The sequence below is a fragment of the Chelonia mydas genome, chromosome 14, assembly GCF_015237465.2.
Source record: "Chelonia mydas isolate rCheMyd1 chromosome 14, rCheMyd1.pri.v2, whole genome shotgun sequence".
NCBI lineage: Eukaryota > Metazoa > Chordata > Testudines > Cheloniidae > Chelonia > Chelonia mydas.
In genome coordinates, this window is record NC_051254.2 from 40999751 (window position 1) to 41026420 (window position 26670).

At 48.5% G+C, this 26670-nt stretch overlaps 2 protein-coding genes across 3 annotated transcripts in view; one reads left to right on the forward strand and one right to left on the reverse strand.

Annotated features, from left to right (window-relative positions):
* On the reverse strand, window positions 1-14967 carry LOC102937843 (C-type lectin domain family 2 member D). Its single transcript, XM_037915128.2, has 6 exons — window positions 14615-14967; window positions 11513-11681; window positions 5296-5391; window positions 3225-3412; window positions 2902-3005; window positions 1-1698 (listed from the first exon to the last, which is right to left on the reverse strand). The coding sequence occupies exons 2-6, from the start codon at window positions 11598-11600 to the stop codon at window positions 1578-1580; spliced, it is 597 nt and encodes a 198-aa protein (XP_037771056.1). The 5' UTR covers window positions 11601-11681; window positions 14615-14967; the 3' UTR covers window positions 1-1577.
* The window catches only part of LOC102937385 (C-type lectin domain family 2 member B), a 23690-nt gene continuing 11267 nt past the window's right edge, over window positions 14248-26670 (forward strand). Inside the window, exon 1 of one of the 2 annotated variants that reach the window (XM_037915116.2) lies at window positions 14248-14306. The gene's annotated coding sequence lies outside the window, so the exon portion shown is untranslated. Of the gene's footprint in view, window positions 14307-26132; window positions 26583-26670 lie in introns of those variants that run through there. The other variant, XM_027833803.3, reaches the window with a different exon arrangement.

The window sequence follows — 26670 nt, forward strand, 5'->3', positions numbered from 1 at the left end:
GACCCTGCAATGAGATTTATTTACACAAAGTGCAAAAGAGTACAAACATGGATTTACAGACAAAGGTTTAAGCAGCGCCTGTATTCTTATTCACAAGCGTTTCTCAAGTATACAGAATACTGTAGCCCATTAGTGGGTTCACTGAGCCAGGGCGAAATAGGGAGAGTCCCCCAAAGTCTCTCCCAAGATAGGCAGCTTGTGGGAGGCTCGCTGGGATGACGGATGGTGAAATTAAGCCCTGACTCCTGCCTTTTCACAGTTTGGTCTCGGCATTATTGCGAACGCCCTGATTTCCTACATTTCCTTAAACAGCTACTTTACACCACTGCAGAACGGGTGTAAGACTGGGTTTGTATCTACAAATCAGATCAGCCTAGCGGCATCGCTCGGGGCTGGGAAAAATTTTACACCCTGTGCACTGTAGTACGGTCGGCTGTAGATGTAGCTTGACAGAAGAATTCCCTCAGAGAGGTCGATCAAATACACCCCCGGCCAAATTCCTTCTCTCGCTGTCACTCAGTCTCAAACTTCTGAGAGAGACAAGGTGGGGGAGGGAATGTCTTTTATCCTGGGCCCAACACAGCTACAACACGCGACAAGGGAAGATATCGAATTTTGCCGCCTCTGTGGAAACTCCACAACATGAAGGAAAAAGGAAGCAAAGCTTAAAGAAGTTAATGGGCGACAGGGGACGGATCACTTAATGATTGCCCTGTTCTGTTCTTTCCCTCTGAAGCACCTGGCATTGGCCACTGTCGGAAAAGAGGACCCTGGGCTAGATGGACGTTTGGTCTGACCCAGTGTGGCTGTTCTTATATTCTAAGTTGGTCCAATAAAAGACATTACTTCCAGGTTCTAAGACACTTGGATGGGAGTTTCTAAAGGCTTTTAAATGACTGGATAACCCTTTCGGGAACGAATTCCTACTGAGGTTAATCAACCCATCACCTCTAGAAAGGAGAGATCGGACTCTGCTGTGTAGGATACAAACACATTAAGAAATAAACAGAGACAAGGGCTGCATTTAAGCATGCGGCAGTAGGAAGCCCCAGCCATTCTGCTCGGATGCTGTGTCCCTTTTCCCCGGCAACCCCTGTTTGGGGCTGCGAGGTTCTCTGGGCGAGTCTTACTGAAGTTTGTTTGGACAGCAGCCAGCAAAATGGGGCCCCTGACCTTGATTGGAGCCTCCGGGTGCCACTGTGATGTAAATATCCTCAGAGAAGGGATCAGCAGCAAATCACTCAGCGGCACCGTTTGCACCCCGGCCACCAGCACCCAACGTAGCACCGAAGAGTCAGCTCTGCATTGCTCTTCTCCTGGAGCAGCCCTTCGGCAGCAAGGAAATGCTTCCTTCAACCGCAGCCCGGAGTCTGGAACTCGCCAGCCATCTTATCGGCGCCCGGCAGGTGGCGCTGTCACATTACAGCAGCACAGGTGACCGCAGCAGTGACCTGGCTCCTCCCGTCGCAATATATGCAGATAGCGCAGTAGCAAAAGCAGATCGGGAGTCCAACAAGCCTGGCCTGGCCAGTCCCACCCACGTCGGGCACCGAGCGCCGTGGCCCGCCGGCTTTTCCCTAGCCCTTCGGGCGCGCGTCGCGTTGGGCGCAGATCCAGTTGCGCAGCGTGTGGCACCACGAGGAGCCGACGGCCTTGTCGTTCAGATAGGCGCAGCGGCCGTCGGCTCGGATTTCAAACCTGCAACATAAGCGCCGCGGGGCCGTGAGTCACGGCGGAGCATTCTGCGTGGCGCAGCCGATGAAAGCAAGCAGCAACGGGGCCTTAATTACCCCGCTCTCCCCTGCTCTCCCCCACGCTGCCTGCCCGCTGCATCGGGGCCCAGCATCCCCTTGTGATTTGTTTGAATATCAAACTCGGTTCATTTCATGATGTCCTCTCATGTGGAGCACGCAGCCCTGGGGTTAGCAGTGGTATGTCCCTAATGCAGGCAAAACGTCAGGCCGGATGGGGATCAGACCAAAGGTAGGATGTTTCCAGCCATTCACGCTATGCAATCTGATTGTACCTTCTGTTGCCCCCAACCCTTGGTCTGTCTTGTCTAGTTAGACTGTGAACTCTTTGGGGCAGGGACTGTCTCTCGCTGTGTGTCTGTGCAGTGCTCGGCATAACGGGGTCCTGATCTCAGCTGGGGCAGGGACGGTCTCTCCCTGTGTGTCTGTGCAGCGCCCGGCACAACGGGGCCCTGATCTCAGCTGGGGCAGGGACGGTCTCTCGCGGTGTGTCTGTGCAGCGCCCGGCGCAACGGGGCCCTGATCTCAGCTGGGGCAGGGACGGTCTCTCGCGGTGTGTCTGGGCAGCGCCCGGCGCAACGGGGCCCTGATCTCAGCTGGGGCAGGAACGGTCTCTCCCGGTGTGTCTGTGCAGCGCCCGGCACAACGGGGCCCTGATCTCAGCTGGGGCAGGGACGGTCTCTCGCGGTGTGTCTGTGCAGCGCCTGGCACAACGGGGCCCTGATCTCAGCTGGGGCAGGGACTGTCTCTCCCTGTGTGTCTGTGCAGCGCCCGGCACAACGGGGCCCTGATCTCAGCTGGGGCCTCTGGGTGCTACCATAATACCAACATCAATTCTATTACTACTCCTAAAAGGTATCTTGGACCAGATCGGTGACACAGGGGACATCAGTCAATAACGTTGCTACAACAGTGCAAACAAACGCCCACGTACGGAAAACCTAAGATCCCCTCAAAGCCAGCCCCATTAAACAGCGCAGCGCCCCCCAATCCCGCACCGACTAGGAGTTCCAAAATACCATGTCCAGTCTTTTTAATGCCAGAAAAAGATTACCGGTGGTTTTGTCTTCCTACCAATCTTAGACGGGTTCAGATTCAATGCTTATTCGAGTCACATGTGTCCCAACACTTAAAAAGAGAGAAGACTCACAGGTTGTTGAATTCTGCACCATTCGCCCATCTCCAGGGCTTGCCCTCTTCCCTCCGCAAGCCGATCCAGTGCTCGGAAAGGCCTTTATAGCGCAGCATGAAAGCCTTTGTAGAACAAAAAAAGGAAGACGTTATTTCGGGGTGGGTCCCCCTCCCTGTCTCCTGCTGAAGTTGTTCCACGTTGCATAGGACACTTGAACAGTTGCTGGGGCCGAGAGTGTGTGAGACGGACTCTCTAGCCTGGCGGTTGGGTCACTCACCTGCGAAGAGACCCAAGTTCAGGTCCCTGCTCCAGGCCCATTTTATAGTCTGGAGGCGTCTCACCTTTTGCTGCAGGGTGTCGATCGTAGCCAGGGAGGCTCCGAAGGAGGAGCAGTTGCTCTGGCTGTAGGTCCAGTTTCCTTCGGCCTCTGAGAAATAGTAACATTTCCCTAGGTACCCAACCCAGCCAGCAGGGCACCAAGGGACAGCAGGAGAGCCCGGAGGATCAAAAACAAGTTTCAGTGCTACCCCTGGGGGAAAAAGAGAGAAAGTAACAGACACAGGGTGACAGAGACACATCTGTTCCTATGCAATTATACGCAGCAGTAAGAATGTCACACATAAGCTTTCCCCCTGAGATTAACGCAGCCATCCTGTGCCCAGCGCTCAGGTCTGTATATTTGATTCAGTGGAGAAAAGGATTTTATTTTTAAGAAGAAAAGCATCTGGCTGAAAGTCACAGCAGAAGACTACAAGATCAGCCACACTGGATCAGATTAATGGTCCATCTAGCCCTGTATCCTGTCTTCAGACATTGGCCAATGCCAGGTGCCCCAGAGGGAATGAACAGAACAGGGAATCATCAAGTCATCCATCCCCTGTTGTCCAGTCCCCACTTCCGGCCGTTGGATATTCGGAGCTGCATCCCTGATCATCTTGGCTAATAGCCATTGATGAACCTATCCTCCATGAACTTATCTAATTCTTTTTTGAACCCCATTAGATTTTTGGCCTGCCCAACATCCCCTGGCAAGGAGTTCCACAAGTTGATTGTGCGTCGTGTGAAGAAATACTGCCTTTTGTTTGTTTTAAACCTGCTGCCTATTCATTTCATCAGGTTACCCCTAGTTCTTGTGTTCTGTGAAGGGGTAAACGATACTTCCTTATTATCTTTCTCCACCCCAGTCATGATTTTACAGACCCCTCTCATATCGCCCCCTTAGTTTTCTATTTTCTAAGTTGAACAGTCCCAGTCATTTTTTATTTCTCCTCATACGGAAGCTGTTCCATTCCCCTCATCATTTTTGTCACCATTCTCTGTACCTTTTCCAATTCGAATATAGCTTTTTTGAGTTGAGGTGACCAGAACTGAGCGCCGTATTCAAGGCGTGGTTGTACCACAGATTTACTTCGTGCCATTTATGATATTTTCTGTCTTATTATCTAATCTCTTTCCTAACGGTTCCTAGTATTCTGTTAGTTTGTTTGACTGTCACTGCACATTGAACGGATGTTTTCAGAGAACTAGCTAAGATGACTCCAAGATCTTTCTTGAGTGGCAACAGCTAATTTAGACCCATCATTTGGTATGTATAATTGGGACTGATTTTTTCTAAGGTGAATTACTTTGCACTTATTAACATTGTTTAATACATGCAGGTAGCCTGCATTATTAAAAAAACAACTAGATAAAGTCCAGCCACAAGAGGGCACCAGAGTCTCATCACAAAACTTTGCACTGACTGGCTCGGAGAAAGATTTTAACTCAGTGGTGGGCAACCTGCAGCCCGCCAGAGTAATCTGATTGCGGGCCGCGAGACATTTTGCTGACATTGACTGTCCGCAGGCATTGCCCCCTGCAGTTTCCAGTGGCCGCGGTTCTCTGTTTCTGGCCAATGGGAGCTGCGAGAAGCGGCGCCTGCAGGCGAAGGGGCGCAGGAATGTGCTGGCTGCCGCTCCCCACAGCTCCCATTGGCCGGGAACAGAGAACTGCAGCCACTGGGAGCTGCGGGGGGCGGTGCCTGCAGACGGTCAACGTCAGCAAAATGTCTTGTGGCCCACAATCAGGTTACCCTGATGGGTGGCCGACCATTGTTTTAACTCATTCAGAGGCCTCTTTATTGGATATCGCATCAGATAAAAGACGACCAAGTAACAAAACTAAAGAGCTCATTGAAATTTTAACCCTTTCAGGGCAAAAAAGGAGGCTTAGGGACTGGCGCCCGTGAATCATATCACAGAGATGGTTTGAAGGGCAAATGAGGCAGTCATGTTAAGGGCAGTTGGAGCAAGAGTCTTGTATAAATCCACTATGGCCCAACTATCTGAGGCAAGAAGAGAGAAAACCGTGGGATTGCGGCCGCTCCTGGGCCGAATGGAAAACAGAATGGAGCAGGGAGCGCTGAACTCTCACCTGACAAAACCACGATGGCAATGATAGCAATGGTCAAGAGTATAAAGAGGAATTTACGTGTACAGTGTTTCCAGGGCTTGGCCCAACGCTGAGCACCTGAAAGAGAGAAAGCTGTCAGTTCTCCTGGAGGAGGAGGATGTGAGGACCCAGAGTTATTAATACCAGCATGTCAGCTGTCAGATAGGGCATTTAGTTAAATGGCTCCTGCTTTCTCTCCCTTCTGCTCGTTGTTCCGGTCCAGGCTCTCTGGCGTTGTGATCCCGAGTATCCCAGGGCTGACTGGCTCCCAACTAACAGGGGAGGGGAATGTGTCTCATTCTGCAGTCTCTTCTCTGCCTGTGCCCCCTATCCAGGAGATCAGACTCTCTCTCAGACGTCAAGCCCACAAACCTAGTGGCCCTACATTAAGTCAGGATGCTCTGAGACAAGCCATGGGGGGCGGGGGGGGGGGGGGGAGGGGGGAAGAGAGACTGGAAATTTGACTCCCTTAGGAGGAGAAGCAGTATACATTTGGTACTAGTGTCCCTAATGAGCAGAGAAATTGCTACAGGATGGAAAATGTTCCCATTCCATATTACAGGGACTGCAGCCATTACAGTCTGATAGACGATGTTGATTTACACCTATCCTGCATTAGAAGGCATTTACACAATAGACCAGAAACACCAGTGCCAAATAGAGAGAGAAAATATCCTCTCATCTCCTACTTGAGATTCCCTTGTTTCTGCATCTCAGGATTGTACTAGCCCTTTTGGCCACAGCCTTGCATGGCGAGCTCACATTCAGCTGTTTATCCACCATGACCTCCACATCTTTTTCAGAGCTCCTGCTTCCCAGGAGAGCGTCCCCCATCCAGTTAGCATGGCCTGGGTTCCTTGTTCCCAGATGTATATGCTGACACTGTGCTGTGTTCAAACACCTACTGTTTGCTTGCCCCCAGCTTACGAAGCGCTCCAGATCTCTCTGAAGGAAGAGGGCAGGTCACTGATTCAGAGCGATCTAGATCACTTGGTAAACAAGGGGAACAAATAATTAATAACGGGCTCTTCAGTCTCGCAGCGAAAGGTACAACACGATCCAAGGGCTGGGAGTTGACGGTAGACAAAGTCAGGCTGGAAAGAAGGTGTACATTTTTGCTAGTGAAAGTAATTAACCATGGGAACAATTTACCAAGGGTCATGGCAGTTTCTCCATCACTGGCCATTTTTAACTCAAGACTGAACGTTTTTCTAACAGATCTGCTCTAGACATTATTTCGGGGAAGTTCTCGGGCCTACGCTATACAGGCGGTCAGACTAAATGATCACAACGATCTCTTCTGGCCTTCGAATCTATGAACCTGTAAATTCCTCCTCTACAGCACCTTCAACACAAGGCACCTAGGTTGCTCTATAGCCAGCCATGCATTCAAGGGAGGTGTCAGTTTAAAAAACGCCACCATTTGCCCAAAAATTTTCTGAAGAGACTAGTGCTGCAAGCCAGACCTAAGATTCTTGTGAGCGAAAGACACACGCCTCACAAGAGGGGCTGGCTGGCTCGCCCAGCAGTGCGGATATGAACCTGCGTTCCACTATTGCGCACACCCAACCCTGCCGACTTTGCTGCTGATGTAGCCCAAGTTCACATGGCCTAGCTTGTGTTCAGACCGTCTGACAAGCTGTCCCACAATTCCTGGGGTCTGCATGTTCCTGTCCTTCTGTCTCCCATCTTCCCACTTGTCTCCCATGAGCTGGAAGCAACCTGCTGGCTCAAATACAGTCGCCCTGGGTTTAACCTTCCGTTGCCACACAGACGACTTGGTTTGAAACACAGCTCCGCCTACTTTGTTAAAAAAGCAGAGAAGATGCCTATCAACCAGTGTGTCGCAGGATGGACAGAGACGTTCTCCCATAATACACCACGAACCAAGCCCTAGAACAGCTCTAGCTAGCCGGGCACTAGGAACCCTGGGACGCGCCCCCAGAAGCCACTGTGTCTGACCGGTGTCAGTGCATCCCCAGTAAGGATGCAGCTGCCAGGATATACTGCAGGTATGAGGTGTGCATACCGATGCAGTACGGATGCTCACAGGCGAGTTGGAAAGCACAGGCTTGCATGCCTGAGTACACAGACCCGGGTACCCTATGCAGTAGAGACATCCCCAAAGTGAACCAAATTCCTCTTTTGTATGTGCAAATGCAGAATACTGGGCTCGCAATGCCTTGGGTGGATTAACCACATCCACTTCTGTCTTTGGCCGTAAAGAGGGAAAGGAGAGGGCACCAGGGCCAAATCATCATGTGCAGGTGCAATATACGCTCCAGCCCAGAAATGTACGTGAGCCTCCTTCATAACCCACAACGTTCCCACAGCTGTGCATAGAGTTGCAGGTACAAAATGACAGGTTTCAGAGTAACAGCCGTGTTAGTCTGTATTCGTAAAAAGAAAAGGAGTACTTGTGGCACCTTAGAGACTAACCAGTTTATTTGAGCATAAGCTTTCGTGAGCTACAGCTCACTTCATCGGATGCATTCAGTGGAGAATACAGTGGGGAGATTTATATACACAGAGAACATGAAACAATGGGTTTTACCATACACACTGTAAGGAGAAAAGGAGTACTTGTGGCACCTTAGAGACTAACCAGTTTATTTGAGCATGAGCTTTCGTGAGCTACAGCTCACTTCATTGGATGCATAGCATATCGTGGAAACTGCAGAAGACATTATATACACACAGAGACCATGAAACAAAACTTCCTCCCACCCCACTCTCCTGCTGGTAACAGCTTATCTAAAGTGATCATCAAGTAGAGCCATTTCCAGCACAAATCCAGGTTTTCTCACCCTTCCCCCCCCCCCCCCCACACATACAAACTCACTCTCCTGCTGGTAATAGCCCATCCCTCTTTGAAACCTCTCTTTATAATGCGCATGATAATCAAGGTGGGTCATTTCCGGCACTAATCCAGGTTTTCTCACCCCCCCCCCACACCCCCCTCCAAAAACCACACACACAAACTCACTCTCCTGCTGGCAATAGCTCATCTTACAATGTGCACAGCAATAATCCAAGTTTAACCAGAACGTCTTGGGGGGGGTTTGTAGGAAAAAAACAAGGGGAGATAGGCTACCTTGCATAATGACTTAGCCACTCCCAGTCTCTATTCAAGCCCAAATTAATAGTATCCAATTTGCAAATGAATTCCAATTCAGCAGTTTCTCGCTGGAGTCTGGATTTGAAGTTTTTTTGCTTTAAGATAGCGACCCTCATGTCTGTGATTGCGTGACCAGAGAGACTGAAGTGTTCTCCGACTGGTTTATGAATGTTATAATTCTTGACATCTGATTTGTGTCCATTTATTCTTTTACGTAGAGACTGTCCAGTTTGACCAATGTACATGGCAGAGGGGCATTGCTGGCACATGATGGCATATATCACATTGGTGGATGTGCAGGTGAACGAGCCTCTGATAGTGTGGCTGATGTTGTTAGGCCCTGTGATGGTGTCCCCTGAATAGATATGTGGGCACAGTTGGCAACGGGCTTTGTTGCAAGGATAGGTTCCTGGGTTAGTGGTTCTGTTGTGTGGTATGTGGTTGTTGGTGAGTATTCGCTTCAGGTTGGGGGGCTGTCTGTAGGCAAGGACTGGCCTTTCTCCCAAGATTTGTGAGAGTGTTGGGTCATCCTTCAGGATAGGTTGTAGATCCTTAATAATGCGTTGGAGGGGTTTTAGTTGGGGGCTGAAGGTGACGGCTAGTGGCGTTCTGTTATTTTCTTTGTTAGGCCTGTCCTGTAGTAGGTGACTTCTGGGAACTCTTCTGGCTCTATCAATCTGTTTTTTCACTTCCGCAGGTGGGTATTGTAGTTGTAAGAATGCTTGATAGAGATCTTGTAGGTGTTTGTCTCTGTCTGAGGGGTTGGAGCAAATGCGGCTGTATCGCAGAGCTTGGCTGTAGACGATGGATCGTGTGGTGTGGTCAGGGTGAAAGCTGGAGGCATGTAGGTAGGAATAGCGGTCAGTAGGTTTCCGGTATAGGGTGGTGTTGATGTGACCATCGTTTATTAGCACTGTAGTGTCCAGGAAGTGGATCTCTTGTGTGGACTGGACCAGGCTGAGGTTGATGGTGGGATGGAAATTGTTGAAATCATGGTGGAATTCCTCAAGGGCTTCTTTTCCATGGGTCCAGATGATGAAGATGTCATCAATATAGCGCAAGTAAAGTAGGGGCGTTAGGGGACGAGAGCTGAGGAAGCGTTGTTCTAAATCAGCCATAAAAATGTTGGCATACTGTGGGGCCATGCGGGTACCCATAGCAGTGCCGCTGATCTGAAGGTATACATTGTCCCCAAATGTAAAATAGTTATGGGTAAGGACAAAGTCACAAAGTTCAGCCACCAGGTTAGCCGTGACATTATCGGGGATAGTGTTCTTGATGGCTTGTAGTCCATCTTTGTGTGGAATGTTGGTGTAGAGGGCTTCTACATCCATAGTGGCCAGGATGGTGTTATCAGGAAGATCACCAATGGATTGTAGTTTCCTCAGGAAGTCAGTGGTGTCTCGAAGGTAGCTGGGAGTGCTGGTAGCGTAGGGCCTGAGGAGTGAGTCTACATAGCCGGACAATCCTGCTGTCAGGGTGCCAATGCCTGAGATGATGGGGCGCCCAGGATTTCCAGGTTTATGGATCTTGGGTAGTAGATAGAATATCCCAGGTCAGGGTTCCAGGGGTGTGTCTGTGCGGATTTGATCTTGTGCTTTTTCAGGAAGTTTCTTGAGCAAATGCTGTAGATGCTTTTGGTAACTCTCAGTGGGATCAGAGGGTAATGGCTTGTAGAAAGTGGTGTTGGAGAGCTGCCGAGCAGCCTCTTGTTCATATTCCGACCTATTCATGATGACAACAGCACCTCCTTTGTCAGCCTTTTTGATTATGATGTCAGAGTTGTTTCTGAGGCTGTGGATGGCATTGTGTTCTGCACGGCTGAGGTTATGGGGCAAGTGATGCTGCTTTTCCACAATTTCAGCCCGTGCACGTCGGCGGAAGCACTCTATGTAGAAGTCCAGTCTGCTGTTTCGACCTTCAGGAGGAGTCCACCTAGAATCCTTCTTTTTGTAATGTTGGTAGGCAGGCCTCTGTGGATCATTATGTTGTTCAGAGGTATTTTGGAAATATTCCTTGAGTCGGAGACGTCGAAAATAGGATTCTAGGTCACCACAGAACTGTATCATGTTCGAGGGGGTGGAGGGGCAGAAGGAGAGACCCCGAGATAGGACAGCTGCTTCTGCTGGGCTGAGAGTATAGTTGGATAGGTTAACAATATTGCTGGGTGGGTTGAGGGAACCATTGCTGTGGCCCCTTGTAGCCTGTAGTAGTTTAGAAAGTTTAGTGTCCTTTTTTGCCCTCTCCTTTCCCTCTTTACGGCCAAAGACAGAAGTGGATGTGGTTAATCCACCCAAGGCATTGCGAGCCCAGTATTCTGCATTTGCACATACAAAAGAGGAATTTGGTTCACTTTGGGGATGTCTCTACTGCATAGGGTACCCGGGTCTGTGTACTCGGGCATGCAAGCCTGTGCTTTCCAACTCGCCTGTGAGCATCCGTACTGCATCGGTATGCACACCTCATACCTGCAGTATATCCTGGCAGCTGGTTAGTCTCTAAGGTGCCACAAGTACTCCTTTTCTCCTTACAGTGTGTATGGTAAAACCCATTGTTTCATGTTCTCTGTGTATATAAATCTCCCCACTGTATTCTCCACTGAATGCATCCGATGAAGTGAGCTGTAGCTCACGAAAGCTTATGCTCAAATAAACTGGTTAGTCTCTAAGGTGCCACAAGTACTCCTTTTCTTTTTAGGTACAAAATGAGGTAACAACACATAGGAGAGGGGTTTGGGGTGATCAGATACGCCTGACTGCACATGCAAATGCTGCATCCTCCTTTGAAAAGGCAACCTCAGTATTTAAACAAGGTTACGTCTCTCCTGTGTTATGGAGAGTGTGGATAGAGGGGGGAAAAAAATGCAGGTTAACCATGCCGTAAGGCCTCTTCTAATCCTGCCACACATCTAGGCTAAAACATGTTTGTCCTGTCCACTGGTAAGAAGAGTTTTGTTATAACACAGAAGAGCCACAACCACGTTTCAGATCTGTGTCTAAACATGGCTATTCTTCCAGTGTCGGTGGGTCTTACATTTATCTCTCCCTCTACCCTGTACCCGAGCAGCGAGGCTCTGGTTACCTGGTTCTCCTGCCCTCTCTTGATCCGCATTGTTATTAAGAGGGTCCTCAGCAGAATTCTCAGGCTCTCGTCTCTGAGTGAGATGCATGGTCTATGAACACTGGGCTCTGCTCAACTCTCTCTCAGGCTGAAGGTGTGTTTAGAAGAGGAACTGCTGTCATTTGAAGACCTGAAATCCAAGATTTAAGAGTCAGGACATTTGGGTTTTGTCATTCATTGCCATACGGTGACCAAAACAAACCGCCAGGGCTTTAGCAGGGGCAAGTCTTACATTGCATTGGCACCTTCAATCTAAAAATATCTTAGAAACAATGATGCACACTGTGGACAAGGATTTTTTCAGCCAGTCACTGAATGCAGGCATTCCTGGGGCAGCTGGTTAATGGCACATAGCTACAGGAAAAAAAAAATTAATCTTATCATAAACTGTTAACTGCCTACATGCACAAGAAACTGCAGTGGGAATTTGAAGGAAGCAGAAAATCATATACCGTGTTTAAATCTGGTCTGGATCAGGGGCGTAATCAGAATTTTCCTGACAGGGACCTAAGGGTGCTGATTTCATTGGGGGCGTTTCTCTGGTGCAAAGCATGTGATGAGGCGAGTGTGTGTGTGTGACCCCCATCAGCCTTGGGCTCCTCCCAGTCTGGGGTTCTCAGCCGCCCAGCCAGAGGAGGGACCAGAGGCTGCAGCCCCTTGTGGCCAGGGGCTCTGGAGGGGTCGAGCCCCAACCAGCCCTGGTTGTACCCCGGCTCTGAATGCTACTCTAACAGTAGCTTGGGGAGTTCATGTCTTGCATGTAACCCAGTGCTCTCCCTCTCACAGCTCCCACGCTGTTTTGACAGCACCCCGGCTGCCTGCCACCTACCACGATTAGAGCTAAGACACTGAACTAGTGTCACAGCTGCCAATTCCAGAATAAGACCTTGTAGAATCATAGAATATCAGGGTTGGAAGGGACCTCAGGAGGTCATCTAGTCCAACCCCCTGCTCAAAGCAGGACCGATCCCCAGCTAAATCATCCCAGCCAGGGCTTTGTCAAGCCTGACCTTAAAAACCACTAAGGAAGGAGATTCCACCACCTCCATAGGTAACGCATTCCAGTGCTTCACCACCCTCCTAGTGAAATAGCTTTTCCTAATATCCAACCTAAACCTCCCCCACTGCAACTTGAGACCATTACTCCTTGTTCTGTATACATTAGAGACAATTGCCCTAGTGTAGCTACACTTGCAAACTCCTAAGAAACCTGCTGCACTGGTGCAATTTACACCACTATCTTACCAGGGAAAGGCCTTGTCCACATTCAGCATCGCACAATACAAATTATTACAATTCAGTTAAACCCATGGTGCTTTAAAGTCAAACAGCTGCCCACAAAAGGCTCTGCACTGGTTTATTTGATGGCTGGTCCACGATTAGGCTCTTTGGCTATTGTTATACAAGTAATCAGAGCTGGTTGAAAACTTTCCGACGGAAGAATTTTCCATCAGATGATATTGATTTGTCAAAATCAAAATGTGCTGCAGGACCATTTTGTTTAGGAAAAAAACCAAAATTTTGTTTAGGAAAAAAAATCAAAATGATTCTTTGGGATGAGGTCAAGTTTTTGTTTCAATTTTTAATTTTGAAATAATGTTTTTGTTTCAAAATTTCAGATTTTATAGTACATAAATTACACTATAAATTAAAGTTGAAACTGAAACATTTTATTACACTTGCTAACCATCACTCATACAAGGGAGGCACATGCCACCCGCCCTATGCTCATAGAGACAGGTGTCTCACAAACAGGGAGACTCTCCCAAGCTGTCTCCTCCTTGTATTATCATTGACCAGCATCCCACTGTGCTAGGCGCTGTGAAAACACAGAAGAAAGAAGACAGCCCCTGCCGCCAAGAGTTTGCAATCTACGCCTTGGGGTATGTCTATAGTTGAAACTCTACAGATGTGCGGCTGCAGCCCTGTAGCATAGACACTTCCTCAGTGCAGCGTAGAGATTTCCTATCGCGACGGAAGGGGCTCTTCTGTCTCTGTAGTAAATCCACCTCTCCCAGGGGTGGCCGCGGGGTCGACAGAAGAATTCTGCCATCCACCTAGCGAGCTTCGGGTCGGCTTCACGACACCGCACGGGGCACGACATTTTGCACAGCCTGGAGCGCCGTAGCGAAGCGGACCTAACTCTGTCATGGGGACCAGGGCCTGGGTCGACCCTGGAAAGTGATATTGGCATAGCTACGTCGACAAGAAGCGTGGGGGGGCGGGGAGACCCCCCCCAAACATCCCAGACCGACATAGCCACGCCAACGTTTAACACGCGGCGTAGACGCTACGTCGACAGAAGAACGCTTCTCACGCGGCTAACGTCGTTTTGGGGGACTCCTCCGCTGAGGCCTATTAGCAGCCCCCCCCCGCTTAGACTCCCCCATTAGCAGCCCCCCATTGACCCTCTCCACTTAGGATTCCCCCATTGACCCCCCCATATCAGCCCCTCCCCCCTTGGGTGTCCCCCCCGTTAACCTCCTCCACTTCAGAGTCCCCCATGAGGAGCCCCCCCCATGAGCAGCCCCCGCACTTGATCCCCCCCCCCGCTTTACGGGGCGCCCCCAAGCCGATTCGAAGGGGCAGTGGGGGGGAAGGACCTTTCCCCCGCGCATGCGCTGTGGAGGTTCCGCGAGGGCGAGCGGCGCGGCGTGTCCCCTCCGGCTCGCCGTACGAGGAGGCGGTTTTGGTTTTTTTTTTACTTTCGGGTCTCGCCGCCGCCATTTTACCCAGAGTTTCCCTCGTGGCCGAGGTGAGGATCCATCGGGGGGGGGTCTCCGGCTGCGCAACCCCCCCCACTCCCCGATGGCGTGTTGTCGGAGGAGCCCCGGCGCCCCCCCATCAGCATCCTGCCGCCTCCCCCGGCTGTGCCCCACCGGTAGCGTGACCCCCCCTCCCACTCCCAGTGGACGGGGTGTCCCTGCCCCCCGAAAGCTCGTGCGCACCCCCGTGTTAAGTGCCCCCCCCCGGATCCGGGCGGGGCGCCTCGGAGCCACCCTTGTGCACAGCCCCCCCCCTCACCCTCATCAGGGTGCAGCCTGCGCAGCGCCCCCCTCTCACCTCCCGAGTCAGAGCCAGCTGTGGGGGGCGGGCGGGGGGTGGATCCGTGGGTGGCCCCCTCCTCCTCGCCCTCCTCGTCCTGGACCCATGGGCGGCTCCGTCTCTGGAGGTTCAAAATAACTTCAGGTGCCCCCCCCCCCGCAGGCGCTGGCTGGGCGCGTTGTGTGGGGCTGGCTCCCCTCTGCTCGCCGGCCTGACGCGCACTGGCCCCAGCCCGGGATGCTCCTCCAGCCCTGGGCTGATGCCTGCTGTGGCTTCCCGCGCCTGCTTCACCCTAAGACTACAAAAAAAAAACCCCCAACAAAAACGAAACACATAGGCACCCACAACAACTTTTTGTTTAACGTTTTGACTCTGTCCCACCAAGTGAACAGAGCAGGATTTGGTTCCCCGAGGGGGGGGGTCAAGGGAGGTTATTCTTCAACAGAGGTTTCAGAGTAGCAGCCGTGTTAGTCTGTATTTGCAGAAAGAAAAGGAGGACTTGTGGCACCTTAGAGACTAACCAATTTATTTGAGCATAAGCTTTCGTGAGCGACAGCTCACTTCATCGGATGCATGCTGTGGAAAATACAGACCATGTTTTATACACACAAACCATGAAAAAATGGGTGATTACCACTACAGAAGGTTTTCTCTGCCCCCCACCCCACTCTCCTGCTGGTAATAGCTTATGTAAAGTGATCACTCTCCTTACAACGTGTATGATAATCAAGGTGGGCCATTTCCAGCACAAATCCAGGTTTTCTCCTCCCCCCCCCCCCCCCCCGCCCAAACCCACTCTCCTGTTGGTAATAGCTTATCTAAAGTGATCACTCTCCTTACAATGTTCAGAGTAACAGCCGTGTTAGTCTGTATTCGCAAAAAGAAAAGGAGTACTTGTGGCACCTTAGAGACTAACCAATTTATTTGAGCATAAGCTTTCGTGAGCTACAGCTCACTTCATCCGATGCATCACTCTCCTTATAATGTATCACTTTAGATAAGCTATTACCAACAGGAGAGTGGGTTTGTGAGGGGGGGGGGCAGAAAACCTGGATTTGTGCTGGAAATGGCCCAACTTGATTATCATACACATTGTAAGGAGAGTGATCACTTTAGATGAGCTATTACCAGCAGGAGAGTGGGGTGGGGGGAGGTATTTTTTCATGCTTTGTGTGTATAAAAAGATCTTCTACACTTTCCACAGTATGCATCCGATGAATTGAGTTGTAGCTCACGAAAGCTTATGCTCAAATAAACTGGTTAGTCTCTAAGGTGCCGCAAGTACTCCTTTTGTTTTTGCGAATACAGACTAACGCGGCTGTTACTCTGAAAGGGGAAGTAGGTTACCTTGCATAATGACTTAGCACAGTCATTTAACACAGCGGCTCTCAACCTTTCCAGACTACCGTGTCCCCCTTTCCGGAGGCTGATCTGTCTTGTGTTTCCCTCCCCACCCCTCCACAAGTTTCACCTCGCTGTAAAACGGCTTGCGTACCGAATCAGACATAAAAACGCTGAAGTGATACTGCCCCCCTTACTCAACAATTGCTGCCTTTTTCGTTTTTACCGGAGGATTATAAAAAATCAATTGGCAGAGATGTATTGTCCGTTTCAGTGCATAGCGCATAGAGCGGTATAAACAAGTCGTTGTCTGTCTGAAATTTTAGTTGGTACTGACTCCATTTGTGTTTTTATGTAGCCTGTTGTAAAACTAGGCAAATAGCTAGATGAGTGGGTGTGCCCCCTGGAAGATCTCTGCGTACCCCCAGGGGTACACGCACCTTGGCTTGAGAACCACTGCTTTAACACAGCTGTGCTGAGTCGTGAATGAAGATTTACTGTGTATATAATGACGGCGCACAGAGATAGAATCATAGAACTGGAAGGGACCGCGAGAGGTCATCTAGTCCAGTTCCCTGCACTCAAGGCAGGACTAAGTATTCATCCCTGACAAGTGTTTGTCCAACCTTCTCTTAAAAATCCCCAATGATGGAGATTCCACAAGCTCCCTAGGCAATTTATTCCAGTGCTTAACCACTCAGACAGGAAGTTTTCCCTGATGTCCAACCTAAACCTCCCTTGCTGCAATTTAGGCTCATTGCTTCTTGTCCTGTCAGAGGTTAAGAAGAACAATTTTTCTCCCTCCTCTTGTAACAACCTGTTATGTACTTGAAAACAGTTGTCATGTCCCCTCTCAGTCTTCTCTTCTCCAGACTAAACAAACCCAATTTTTTCAATCTTCCCTCATAGGTCATGTTTTCTGGACCTGTAATAATTTTTGTTGCTTTTCTCTGGACTTTCTCCAATTTGTCCACATCTTTCCTGAAATGTGGTGCCCAGAACTGGACACAATACTCCAGTTGAGGCCTAATCAGCACAGAGTAGAGTGGAAGAATTACTTCTTGTGTCTTGCTTACAACAATTCTGCTAATACATCCCAGAATGATGTTTGCTTTTTTTGCAACAGTGTTACACTGTTGACTCCTATTTAGTTTGTGGTCCCCTATGACCCCCAGATCCCTTTCCGCAGTACTCCTTCCTAGGCAGTCATTTCCCATTTTGTATGTGTGCAACTGATTGTTCCTTCCTAAGTGGAGTACTTTGCATTTGTCCTTCTTGAATTTCATCCCATTTACTTCAGACCGTTTCTCCAGTTTGTCCAGATCATTTTGAATTTTCATCCTATCCTCCAAAGCACTTGCAACCCCTCCCAGCGTGGTATCATCCGCAAACTTTATAAGTGTACTCTCTATGCCATTATCTAAATCATTGATAAAGATATTGAACAGAACCGATCCCTGCCGGACCCCACTCATTATGCCCTTCCAGCATGACTGTGAACCACTGATAATTACTCTCTGGGAACTGTTTTCCAACCAGTTATGCACCCACCTTATAGTAGCTCCAGCTAGGTTGTATTTCCCTAGTTTGTTAATGAGAAGGTCATGCGAGACAGTATCGAACGCCTTACTAAAGTCAAGATATACCACATCTACTGCTTCCCCCCATCCACAAGGCTTGTTACCCTGTCAAAGAAAGCTATCGGGTTGGTTTGACACGATTTGTTCTTGACAAATCCAAGCTGACTGTTATTTATCACCTTATTATCTTCCTAGGTGATTGCAAATTAATTGCTTAATTATTTGCTCCATTATCTTTCTGGGTACAGAAGTTAAGCTAACTGGTCTGTAATTCCCCGGGTTGTCCTTATTTCCATTTTTATAGGTGGGCATTATATTTGCCCTTTCCCAGTCTTCTGGAATGTCTCCCGTCTTCCATGACTTTTCAAAGATCATTGCTAATGGCTGAGATATCTCCTCAGTCACCTCCTGGAGTATTCTAGGATGTATTTTATAAGGCCCTGGTGATTTGAAGACACCTAACCTGTCTAAGTAATTTTTGACTTGTTCTTTTCCTATTTTAGACTCCGATCCTACCTCATTTTCACTGGCATTTACTACGTTAGATGTCCAGTCGCCACCAACCTTCTTGGTGAAAACTGAAACAAGGAAGTAATTAAGCACCTCTGCCATTTACACATTTTATGTTATTGTCTTGCCTCCCTCATTGAGTAACGGGCCTACTCTGTCCTTGGTCTTCCTCTTGCTTCTAACGTATTTGTAGAATATTTTCTTGTTACCCTTTATGTTTCTAGCTAGTTTAATCTTGTTTTGTGCCTTGGGTTTTCTAATTTTGCCCCTACATACTTGTGTTATTTGTTTATATTCATCCTTTGTAATTTGACCAAGTTTCCACTTTTTGGAGGACTCTTTTTTGAGTTTTAGATCATTGAAGATCTCCTGGTTAAGCCAGGGTGGTCTCTTGCCAGACTTCCTCTCTTTCCTACGCAGTGGGATATTTTGCTCTTGTGTCCTTAATAATGTCTCTTTGAAAAATTGCCAACTGTCTTCAATTGTTTTTCCCCTTAGACTTGCCTCCTATGGGATTTCACCTAACAACTCCCTGAGTTTGCTAAAGTCTGCCTTCTTGAAATCCATTGTCTTTATTGTGCTGTTCTCCCTCCTACCATTCCTTAGAATCAGGAACTCAACCATTTCATGATCACTTTCACCCAAGTTGCCTTCCACTGTCAAATTCTCAAGCAGTTCCGCCCTATTTCTCAAAATCAAATCTAGAACAGCCTCCCCCTTAGTAGCTTTCTCCTCCTTCTGAAATAAAAAATTGTCTCCAATACGTTCCAAGGACTTGTTGGATAATCTGTGCCCTGCTGTGTTGTTTTCCCCACAGATGTCTGGGGAGTTGAAGTCTCCCATCACCACCAAGTCCTGGGCTTTGGATGATTTTGTTAGTTGTTTAAAAAAAGCCTCACCCATCTCTTCTTCCTGGTTAGGTGGTCTGCAGTAGACCCCCTACCATGACATCACCCTTGGTTTTTACCCCTTTTATCCTTACCCAGAGACTTTCAACAAGCCTGTGTCTTATTTCCCTCTCAAGCTCCGTCCGAGTGTATACATTTTTAATACATAAGGCAACACCTTTCCCCCTCCCTGTCCTTCCTGAGCAAGCTGTACCGTTCTATACCAATATTCTAGTCAGGCGTATTATCCCACCAGGTCTCCGTGATGCCAACTATGACATAGTTGTGTTTATTTACTAGCATTTTGAGTTCTTCCTGCTTATTCCCCATACTTCTCGCATTAGTATACAGACATCTAAGATACTGATTTGATCCCCCCCCCCTTTATTTCTGCTATAACAGCCCATGCTCCCCCCCAGATTCTGACCCTTCTCCCAGGTCTCCATGTTTTGGACTTATTTGTGGGCTTTGGTCACCTGCCCCCGTCAAACGTAGTTGAAAGCCCTCCTCACCAGGTTAGCCAGTCTGTAGCCAAATAGGCTCTTCCCCTTCCTTGATAGGTAGACCCCATCTCTGCTTAGCAGTCCTTCTTCCTGGAACAGCATCCCGTGGTCAAGGAAACCGAAGCCCTCCTGTCAACACCATCCTCACAGCCAGATATTCACCTCCAGGATGCATCTGTCTCTGCCAAGGCCCCTACCCTTGACTGGAAGGACTGAAGAGGGCACCACCTGCGCTCCCAACTCGCTCACCCTTCTTCCCAGAGCCCTGTAGTCACTTCTGATCTGCTGAGGGTCGTACCTCAGATACCCCAGCTGAGCTCGGGGTCTCCCTTGTGCTGTGCAATTTACAAATACCTAGTGGCTATTAAAGTTCAAAAACAATTTAGTTAGTGCAGAGCTGAAGCTATTGGCTGCCTTCCCAGAACATCAAGTTCTGCAGAACTCCGACTTGTGAAAACCAAGAAAGGCAGCGTTAAGATACACGTTTGAGTCCACGGGCGCTTGTGACATGCCCTTTGTTGTAAACCATATGCGCCCACTCTGTGAGTGCTCCAGCTCTGGAGCACCCGTGGAGAAAAATTAGCAGGTGCTCAGCACCCACCGACAGTCAAGCTCCTCCTCCCAGCGCCTTTTGCCCAACCACGGCCCCTGCTGATCAACTCCTCCCCCTCCCGCCCACCGCAAACTGCTGTTTTGCAGCATTCAGGAGGCTCCGGGAGGGAGGGAGAGGCTGGAAGAGGCAGAGCGGGGACAGGGGCTTGGTAGAAGGGGTGGAGTGGGAGCAGGGCCTGGGGTGGAGGGGGAGGGTCGAGCACCCCCTGGCTAGAGGGGAAGTGGGCGCCTATGTTGTAAATGATCAACATTTCTCACTTAGAAGACAGCACAGTCATTTCAATCTTGGTTTACACCACAAAAGCACCACTAAAAAAGATGAATCACTTCCAGTCAGCTGATTCACAAATCACTAACATGTAGGAAGTCAAAGGGACTCATTTCATAACCAGCCTCTAATTTGTAAAGAGCATGGAACAGCATGTTTTTTTTAAATTGTGTTAGCTAACATGGTAAAATCCTATGTGGGCAGTTTGTGGTTTTCACACACATTAACAGCCCCGGGGGAAATGCGTGACCAGTTAATGTGTGACAACAACTGTCTTGTCCACACTCGTATTTTACCAAACGTTAGCCAACATGGTGGTAAACCCTTTTTTCCTGCTGAAGCCAGGGCCATGGTGTGACTTAGAAATGTAGGGCTGAAAGTGACCTTGAGACGTCACCTAGTCCATTCCCCCAGCCTGAGGCAGGACCAGGTAAACCTTGATCATCCCTGACAGGTGTTTCTCCAGCCTGGTCTTAAAAACCTCCAATGATGGGGATTCTACAACCTCCTTTGGTAACCTGTTCCAGAGCTTAACTACCCTTAGAATTAGAAAATTGCTTTTAATATCCAATCTAAATCTCCCTTGCTGCCGAGTAAGCCGATTCCTTCTTGTCCTACCTTCACTGGACATGGAGAACAGTTGATCACCGTCCTCTTTATAATAACCCTTAACATATTTGCAAACTTCTTCTTTTCTCAAGACTAAACGTGCCTAGTTTTCTTAACCTTTCCTCAACGGTCAGGTTCTACTTGCTCAGGACCCTCCAACAAAGAACTCTCTTCCCAACCCCCAGCCACCTCCCCATCGTCAGCTGGAACAGAGAGGGAATCCAGATGTGAGCAGCACTCTGTGCTGGGGGGGAAAGGAAACCCCAGAAAGAGGAATGAGAAGAGGGGGGAGAAGGAGAAGTTTGTGGTTCCAAATGAACTGAAGGACAAATGTTTGTTTTCATGTTTTTTAAACACGTGGTGTTAGTAAGTAAAACCACGAACTGTGGATTCATTTAAACACTTGGTGTTAGTAAAACCACTAAGTGTGGGTTCATTCAAACAAAATCTCGCTGTTGCTCTCTCTCTCTCTCTCACACACACACACACACAAACTCTCTCAAATCAACAAACTGAAGGGAAAAAGGAAGGTGGGTGGGATGCTGCTTTGGTTCGATAAATGGCTTGAAATACAACTGAGACCTCCAGGCCCCTTGTGCCAAATGGAAAGGGGAATGTATTATGTCTTGCAAAAGGATTTGTGTAGAGTTTGGATTTGGTTGCTTTCTAAAATCTTGTATGATTACGACATTTATCCCCCAAGGTCATTTGCCTTCTTGAAGCTTATGTGGGCGTTTTGTTTTTACTGCTTAAGTTCCGACCCTGCAGTGCTTCAGCGGACCCTCATGCCTGAAATCAGCAAGCTGCTGTGCGCTCACTGAAATCAGCAAACTTCTGTGTGCCTACAAAGAACTCATTGCAGGATTGGAGTGGCAGGTGTTTAAAGGCTGATCTTGCGTTCAGATGACAAACCAAACAAGTTTTTTTGATTGAGAAAAATTTCAGAACAGGGGACTGTTCTCTCGATTTCCTCTCCCCCCCCCCCCTTTTTTTTTTACTGTGCTGATAAAGAATGAGTCATCCAGGCTACTCTGAAACCACAAACCACAGGCAAATGTTGTTTCAATGCAAGATTGCGAAGAGTATAAAGTCAACATGATAGCCCTCTTCCACACATCTGCAAAAATCACTTTTAAACGTGGTTGTGGCCCAAGTGTAGTGTAACATGCTGTTTTTTCTTTCCAGTGTGGAGAGAAGAAAATTATGTTGAGGAAGATAGATTAATTCTCTAAGCCAGCATTTCCCAAAACCAGGGGCTTTTCTTGCGGCCACAGCCTCCTGAGGGGAGAGTAAAGCAACAGCCCCTCTCCAGCAGTGGTTGGGCCCTGGCCACCTCTGGAGTCAGGAAAGCTAGAGGAGCAGACAGTCGGTGTGAGTTCTCCATCTTCCACGGGGTGGTGGGGTTGGGCTTCAGCCGTGGGATGGTGGATGACAGGCTCCACCCTTGGGGCTTTGGGCTCCATTCCCTGACTGTGAGGTGACGGGCTCTGGCCCTGAGCTCACCCTCCCCAATCACCCCTGGCTCCTGCTGCCTCCCCCAGGGCCCCATCGCCCCACTGCCTCCGTAACTACTTCCCCATCCAGGTCTTAATTTGTCTCTGGGCTTGCCGGGACTGAGTAAGTCTGCCGTGAAAAGTGATATTTGTATGTTTGTTAATATCACTTTTCACAACAGACGTACTAGCTAGCAAGTCTTTTAAAAAAGCAACCCAAAAAAAAGCAAAAGAAACAATAAGAAAAAAGACAAGACCGTACAAAGCTCCTCGTGTTTCTATTTTGTTTAGGTCCAGCAAAGAGTAGAGACAACTGTACGTTTTTTATTACTGAGTCTGCAAAAAAACCCCTACATAAATAAATTACAATGATTTGGACATGTATATATGCATATTTATTTGTTTTTCTTAAAGTTAAGTAAGTATTTTAGGAAAAATTGTCAGAGCAGCCACCAGCAAGAGTTAGTGGCCGCACTCCGAGGCCACAAAAAAATTTCTTGTGAGAACCCCTGCTCTTAAGCCCTTGTTTACACTGGAGGACTGAACGGAGACAAACCCAGCTGCAGCCCCAGGCCAGAATTTGCTCAATGTTTAAGCCTGTACCTGTGATCCCTCTTGTGTCTGCATCGTTCCCAGCCCCGCTCCTGCTTTGTTGCAGCCCTGCTCCGGTACACTTCAGCCCTGCTCCCCTGCTTGGTTCCTGAATCTAGCTCTGACCCTTGGCACTGACTCCAGCTCCGATCACTAGGCATGATTGCCAATGCCATGGTCTGTGACAGAAAGAAGGAGACAGGAATAGATGAGAGAGAACACAGTGAACGAGAAGGCGGCCATCCTGCTGGAACATGACATGAAGGGATATCAGAGGGGGCAATCCCTAAACAAAAACAAAACAACAACAAAAAATAAATCCATTCACTCAGGTCTACTGTAGGATTCAACTGGCTCTTCCGTTCCTGGACTTGTGTGTCTGTGAGGGCACGGCCAACAAATCTCTCTTGGAATTTATCTAAACAAACAAAGCGGCCTCTAAAACTGTTGGATTTGCATAGCAGACAGGTAGGTGACATGTTAGGACACAGGCTTTTGTTACAACATTCTATCCAGGTTTTTATCCCTTGGGATCACTGATCTTGCAGAGCCTTCCAGAAGTGATATGTGACTCGCGACGTCTGGCACCAAACGGATAAATAGAAAAGCTATTTTAGACTGTAGTTTCCCGCTTGCATTCTTCAGTGATGGTGGGGGACCCTAGCCTGGATGTATACCTTACGTGGCGTACTTTGCATAAGATTTATCACGAGTTGTGCAACGGTGGTGAAAACAGGAATCGTGTTTCTTTTCTACAGCATCACAAGCTTCGCAAGGTATAAAGGTGTCCTGGCCCAGCTCTACACATAAAAATTAGGTTGAGCTAGTTACGTTGTTTGTATGTATAAAATTTCACACCCTCTTGTGGCGTGGTTAGGTCACTATAGACGCGGCGAGGTCGGTGGAAGAGTTCTCTTGTCGCTCTAGCTGCCCCTTCTCGGCGGCGAGGCCTACCTGCATTGATGGAAAAACCCCTTGTGTCGTTGTAGGAAACGTCTACAGTACCGAGGTTCAGCTGCAGTGACAGCTGCACTCCTGTAGCCGCTGCAGTGTAGACGTACTGTAAGTTTAAAGGGTACCATAGGCGCTGAATCTGGGGGGGCTCCGGGGCCGGAGCACCCATGGAAAAAAAAAGTGGGTGCTCAACAGCCACCCACCGATCAGCTGTTTGGAGGTGGACGGGAGCTGGGAGTCGCTGGAGGGAGGTGGGAAGCGAGGGTGGGGCTAGGGATATAAAAGTCAGCCAGTTAACCGGTAAGCATCAGTCTTATCGGTAAGGTATTCTGGTTAACATTTAAACTCCACGGCGGGATTCCACTGCCAGCCCCACGCCATGGATCCAGGCTTCTGCTCCCTGCCCACGCCAGGATCCCAGTTGCCAGCCCTGCCCCCGGGGTCCCAGATGCCAGCCCTGCCCCCAGGGCTCTGCACGGGGTGGCAGCCGGTACCCCGGGTGCAGGGCCAGCGATGGAGTCCCCAGCACGGGGCCAGCAGCGAGTGGAATACCCGGGCGCGGGGCGGCAGCAGAGCCCTGGGCGTGGGGTCGGCAGCCGGGACCTCGGGCGCGGAGCCGGCAGCAGGGACCCTGGGTGGAGGGCAGCAGCAGAGCCCCAGACACGCAGCGCGGCAGCCGGGGTCCCGGTCGCAGGGCAGCAGTGGGGCCTAGTGGTTAAATGTTTAACTGGGACAATTTTACGAGTTTAGACATTTACTTTTTTAAAACACTAGTTACATCCCTAGGCAGGGCACACTCGGGGGGAGGGCACGGTGGGGCCTCAGGGGAGGGGCAGAGGCAGAGCGATGGTGGGTCTTTGGGGGAAGGGGTGGAGTGGGGACAGGGCCTCGGGGCACCCACCGGAAAAGAAGAAAGTCGGCGCCTGTGAAGACTACACCAGGCCTTATTCTGGAATAAGAGAATCTGCAACAGAAATTATATCTGTATCAGTTTAACTCTACTGATACAACAGGGAAAAATTTTCTGTGTAGACAAGAGTCATGTTTACAGTACAGACCTTTGCCGGTATAGCTGTCGGTTCGGGGTGCATAGATGCAGTTATATGAGCCAAACGGCGCTTTTACTGGTGCAGCTTGTTTTGCTGATGCGGGGCGGAATAAGCTAATAACTACAAAGCTGTGCTTTTAAGGGTCAGCTTTTTTCATTGGAAAATACCAGGGTGGATTTGATTTAAATCACGAGTCAGGAAGACTCGATTGAATCATGGTTTTCTACATAAAAGTGCATTCTTGTGGGTGGTTATAACCTTAATACATATTCTTCACAACTCAGAGATAGATGTAGGTTTCATTTTTAGAAGGTACACACTATCCATTTTTAAACCGTGATTTATTCTGAAAACTTTTCAGAAGAGTTTTACAGCTATCTCAGAAAATGAATGATTGTTTGGTTATTTCATTTACCAACGGTAATTGAAGCAGATATTTATGAAGTCATTGGGAGGTGAACTGTCTCCAATTCAACAGGTTAATCATTAATTATTTGGAAGATTTTCTTGCCAGGCTGTATTAGGAGGAGAACATCACCAGACAGACATTTCAATTGTTTTATTTAACTAAAACAACCACGTTATGTATTCTGGATTTTTTTCTTCCACAGCAAACATAATATTTTAACACAACAAGCATATGAATTTTTGAATTTAGTTAAACGTTCAAGGTTTTTAAAATCAGGTTTGTTTTTGTTAAAATTGTTTTTAACTAAAATAGTTAAATGAAATATAATGCCTGTCTTACCCACAGGTAGAGGGACTTCATTAAAATATTCCCAAACTGGATTCCCAAATCTGATTTGGTGCCCCTGAAACATTTTGTGAATTTGTGTTGATTTCACTGAATTGTTTTAATTGGGTGGGTGGGGACCAAAAATTCCAAAACAAATCAGAAGTTTCATTTTGACAGTTTTTCAAAAGGACACACTTCAATTTGTTTAGTTTGAAACTTGTTTGTTTTGGGTTCAAAATCCCCCCCCCTTTTTTTTTAAGAACGTCAATCAAATGTTTAAAAAAAGTTCAACGTTGAAACAAGCTGAGCTGAAACAAAAGGAATTACTTTGTGGAGGATTTTTTTGATTCGCTGGCAGTTCTTAAAAAAATCGGGGGGGGGATTTACAGGAGGTCAGAATAGATAATCACATTGGTCCCTTCTGCCCTTGGAATCTGTAAATCCCCCCCCGATTTTTTTAAGAATTGCCAGCGAATCAAAAAAATCTGTTATTTGTCCAGCTCTAGCTGTAGTCGGTTCCTGTGGTTTTCAATCAGCGTTTCTAGTCCAATGTCGCTCAAGCTCAGAAAGTCTTTTTCAGTTTCAGCCTCTGTGGCTGGCAATTCCCCTTCTCTTGTGCTCCCGAAAGGGCAAGGGAGTACATTTACCACTACAGTAGACTCCTGATTGGTGGCAGGTTGCTGTGTTGTTGAATCCTCTCTCACGGCTTTCTCGCTGGTTTACATGCATGTCAACTCCTCCCCCAATTAGGGTATTTTGCCCAGTTACCAGCGTGAGACTGAACATAGCTTGCACAATTCTCTCCCAGTGGAGCAGTTCCTCTGGATTCAGAGTTGATGCTGCAGGAAACAGGGTGAGTTATGATTCTTATTTTAGGAGACCAGTGGGGAGGGGGTCCGAGGGGAAGGCAGGGAATGGAGTGCAGAGGAGTGAAAAGAAGA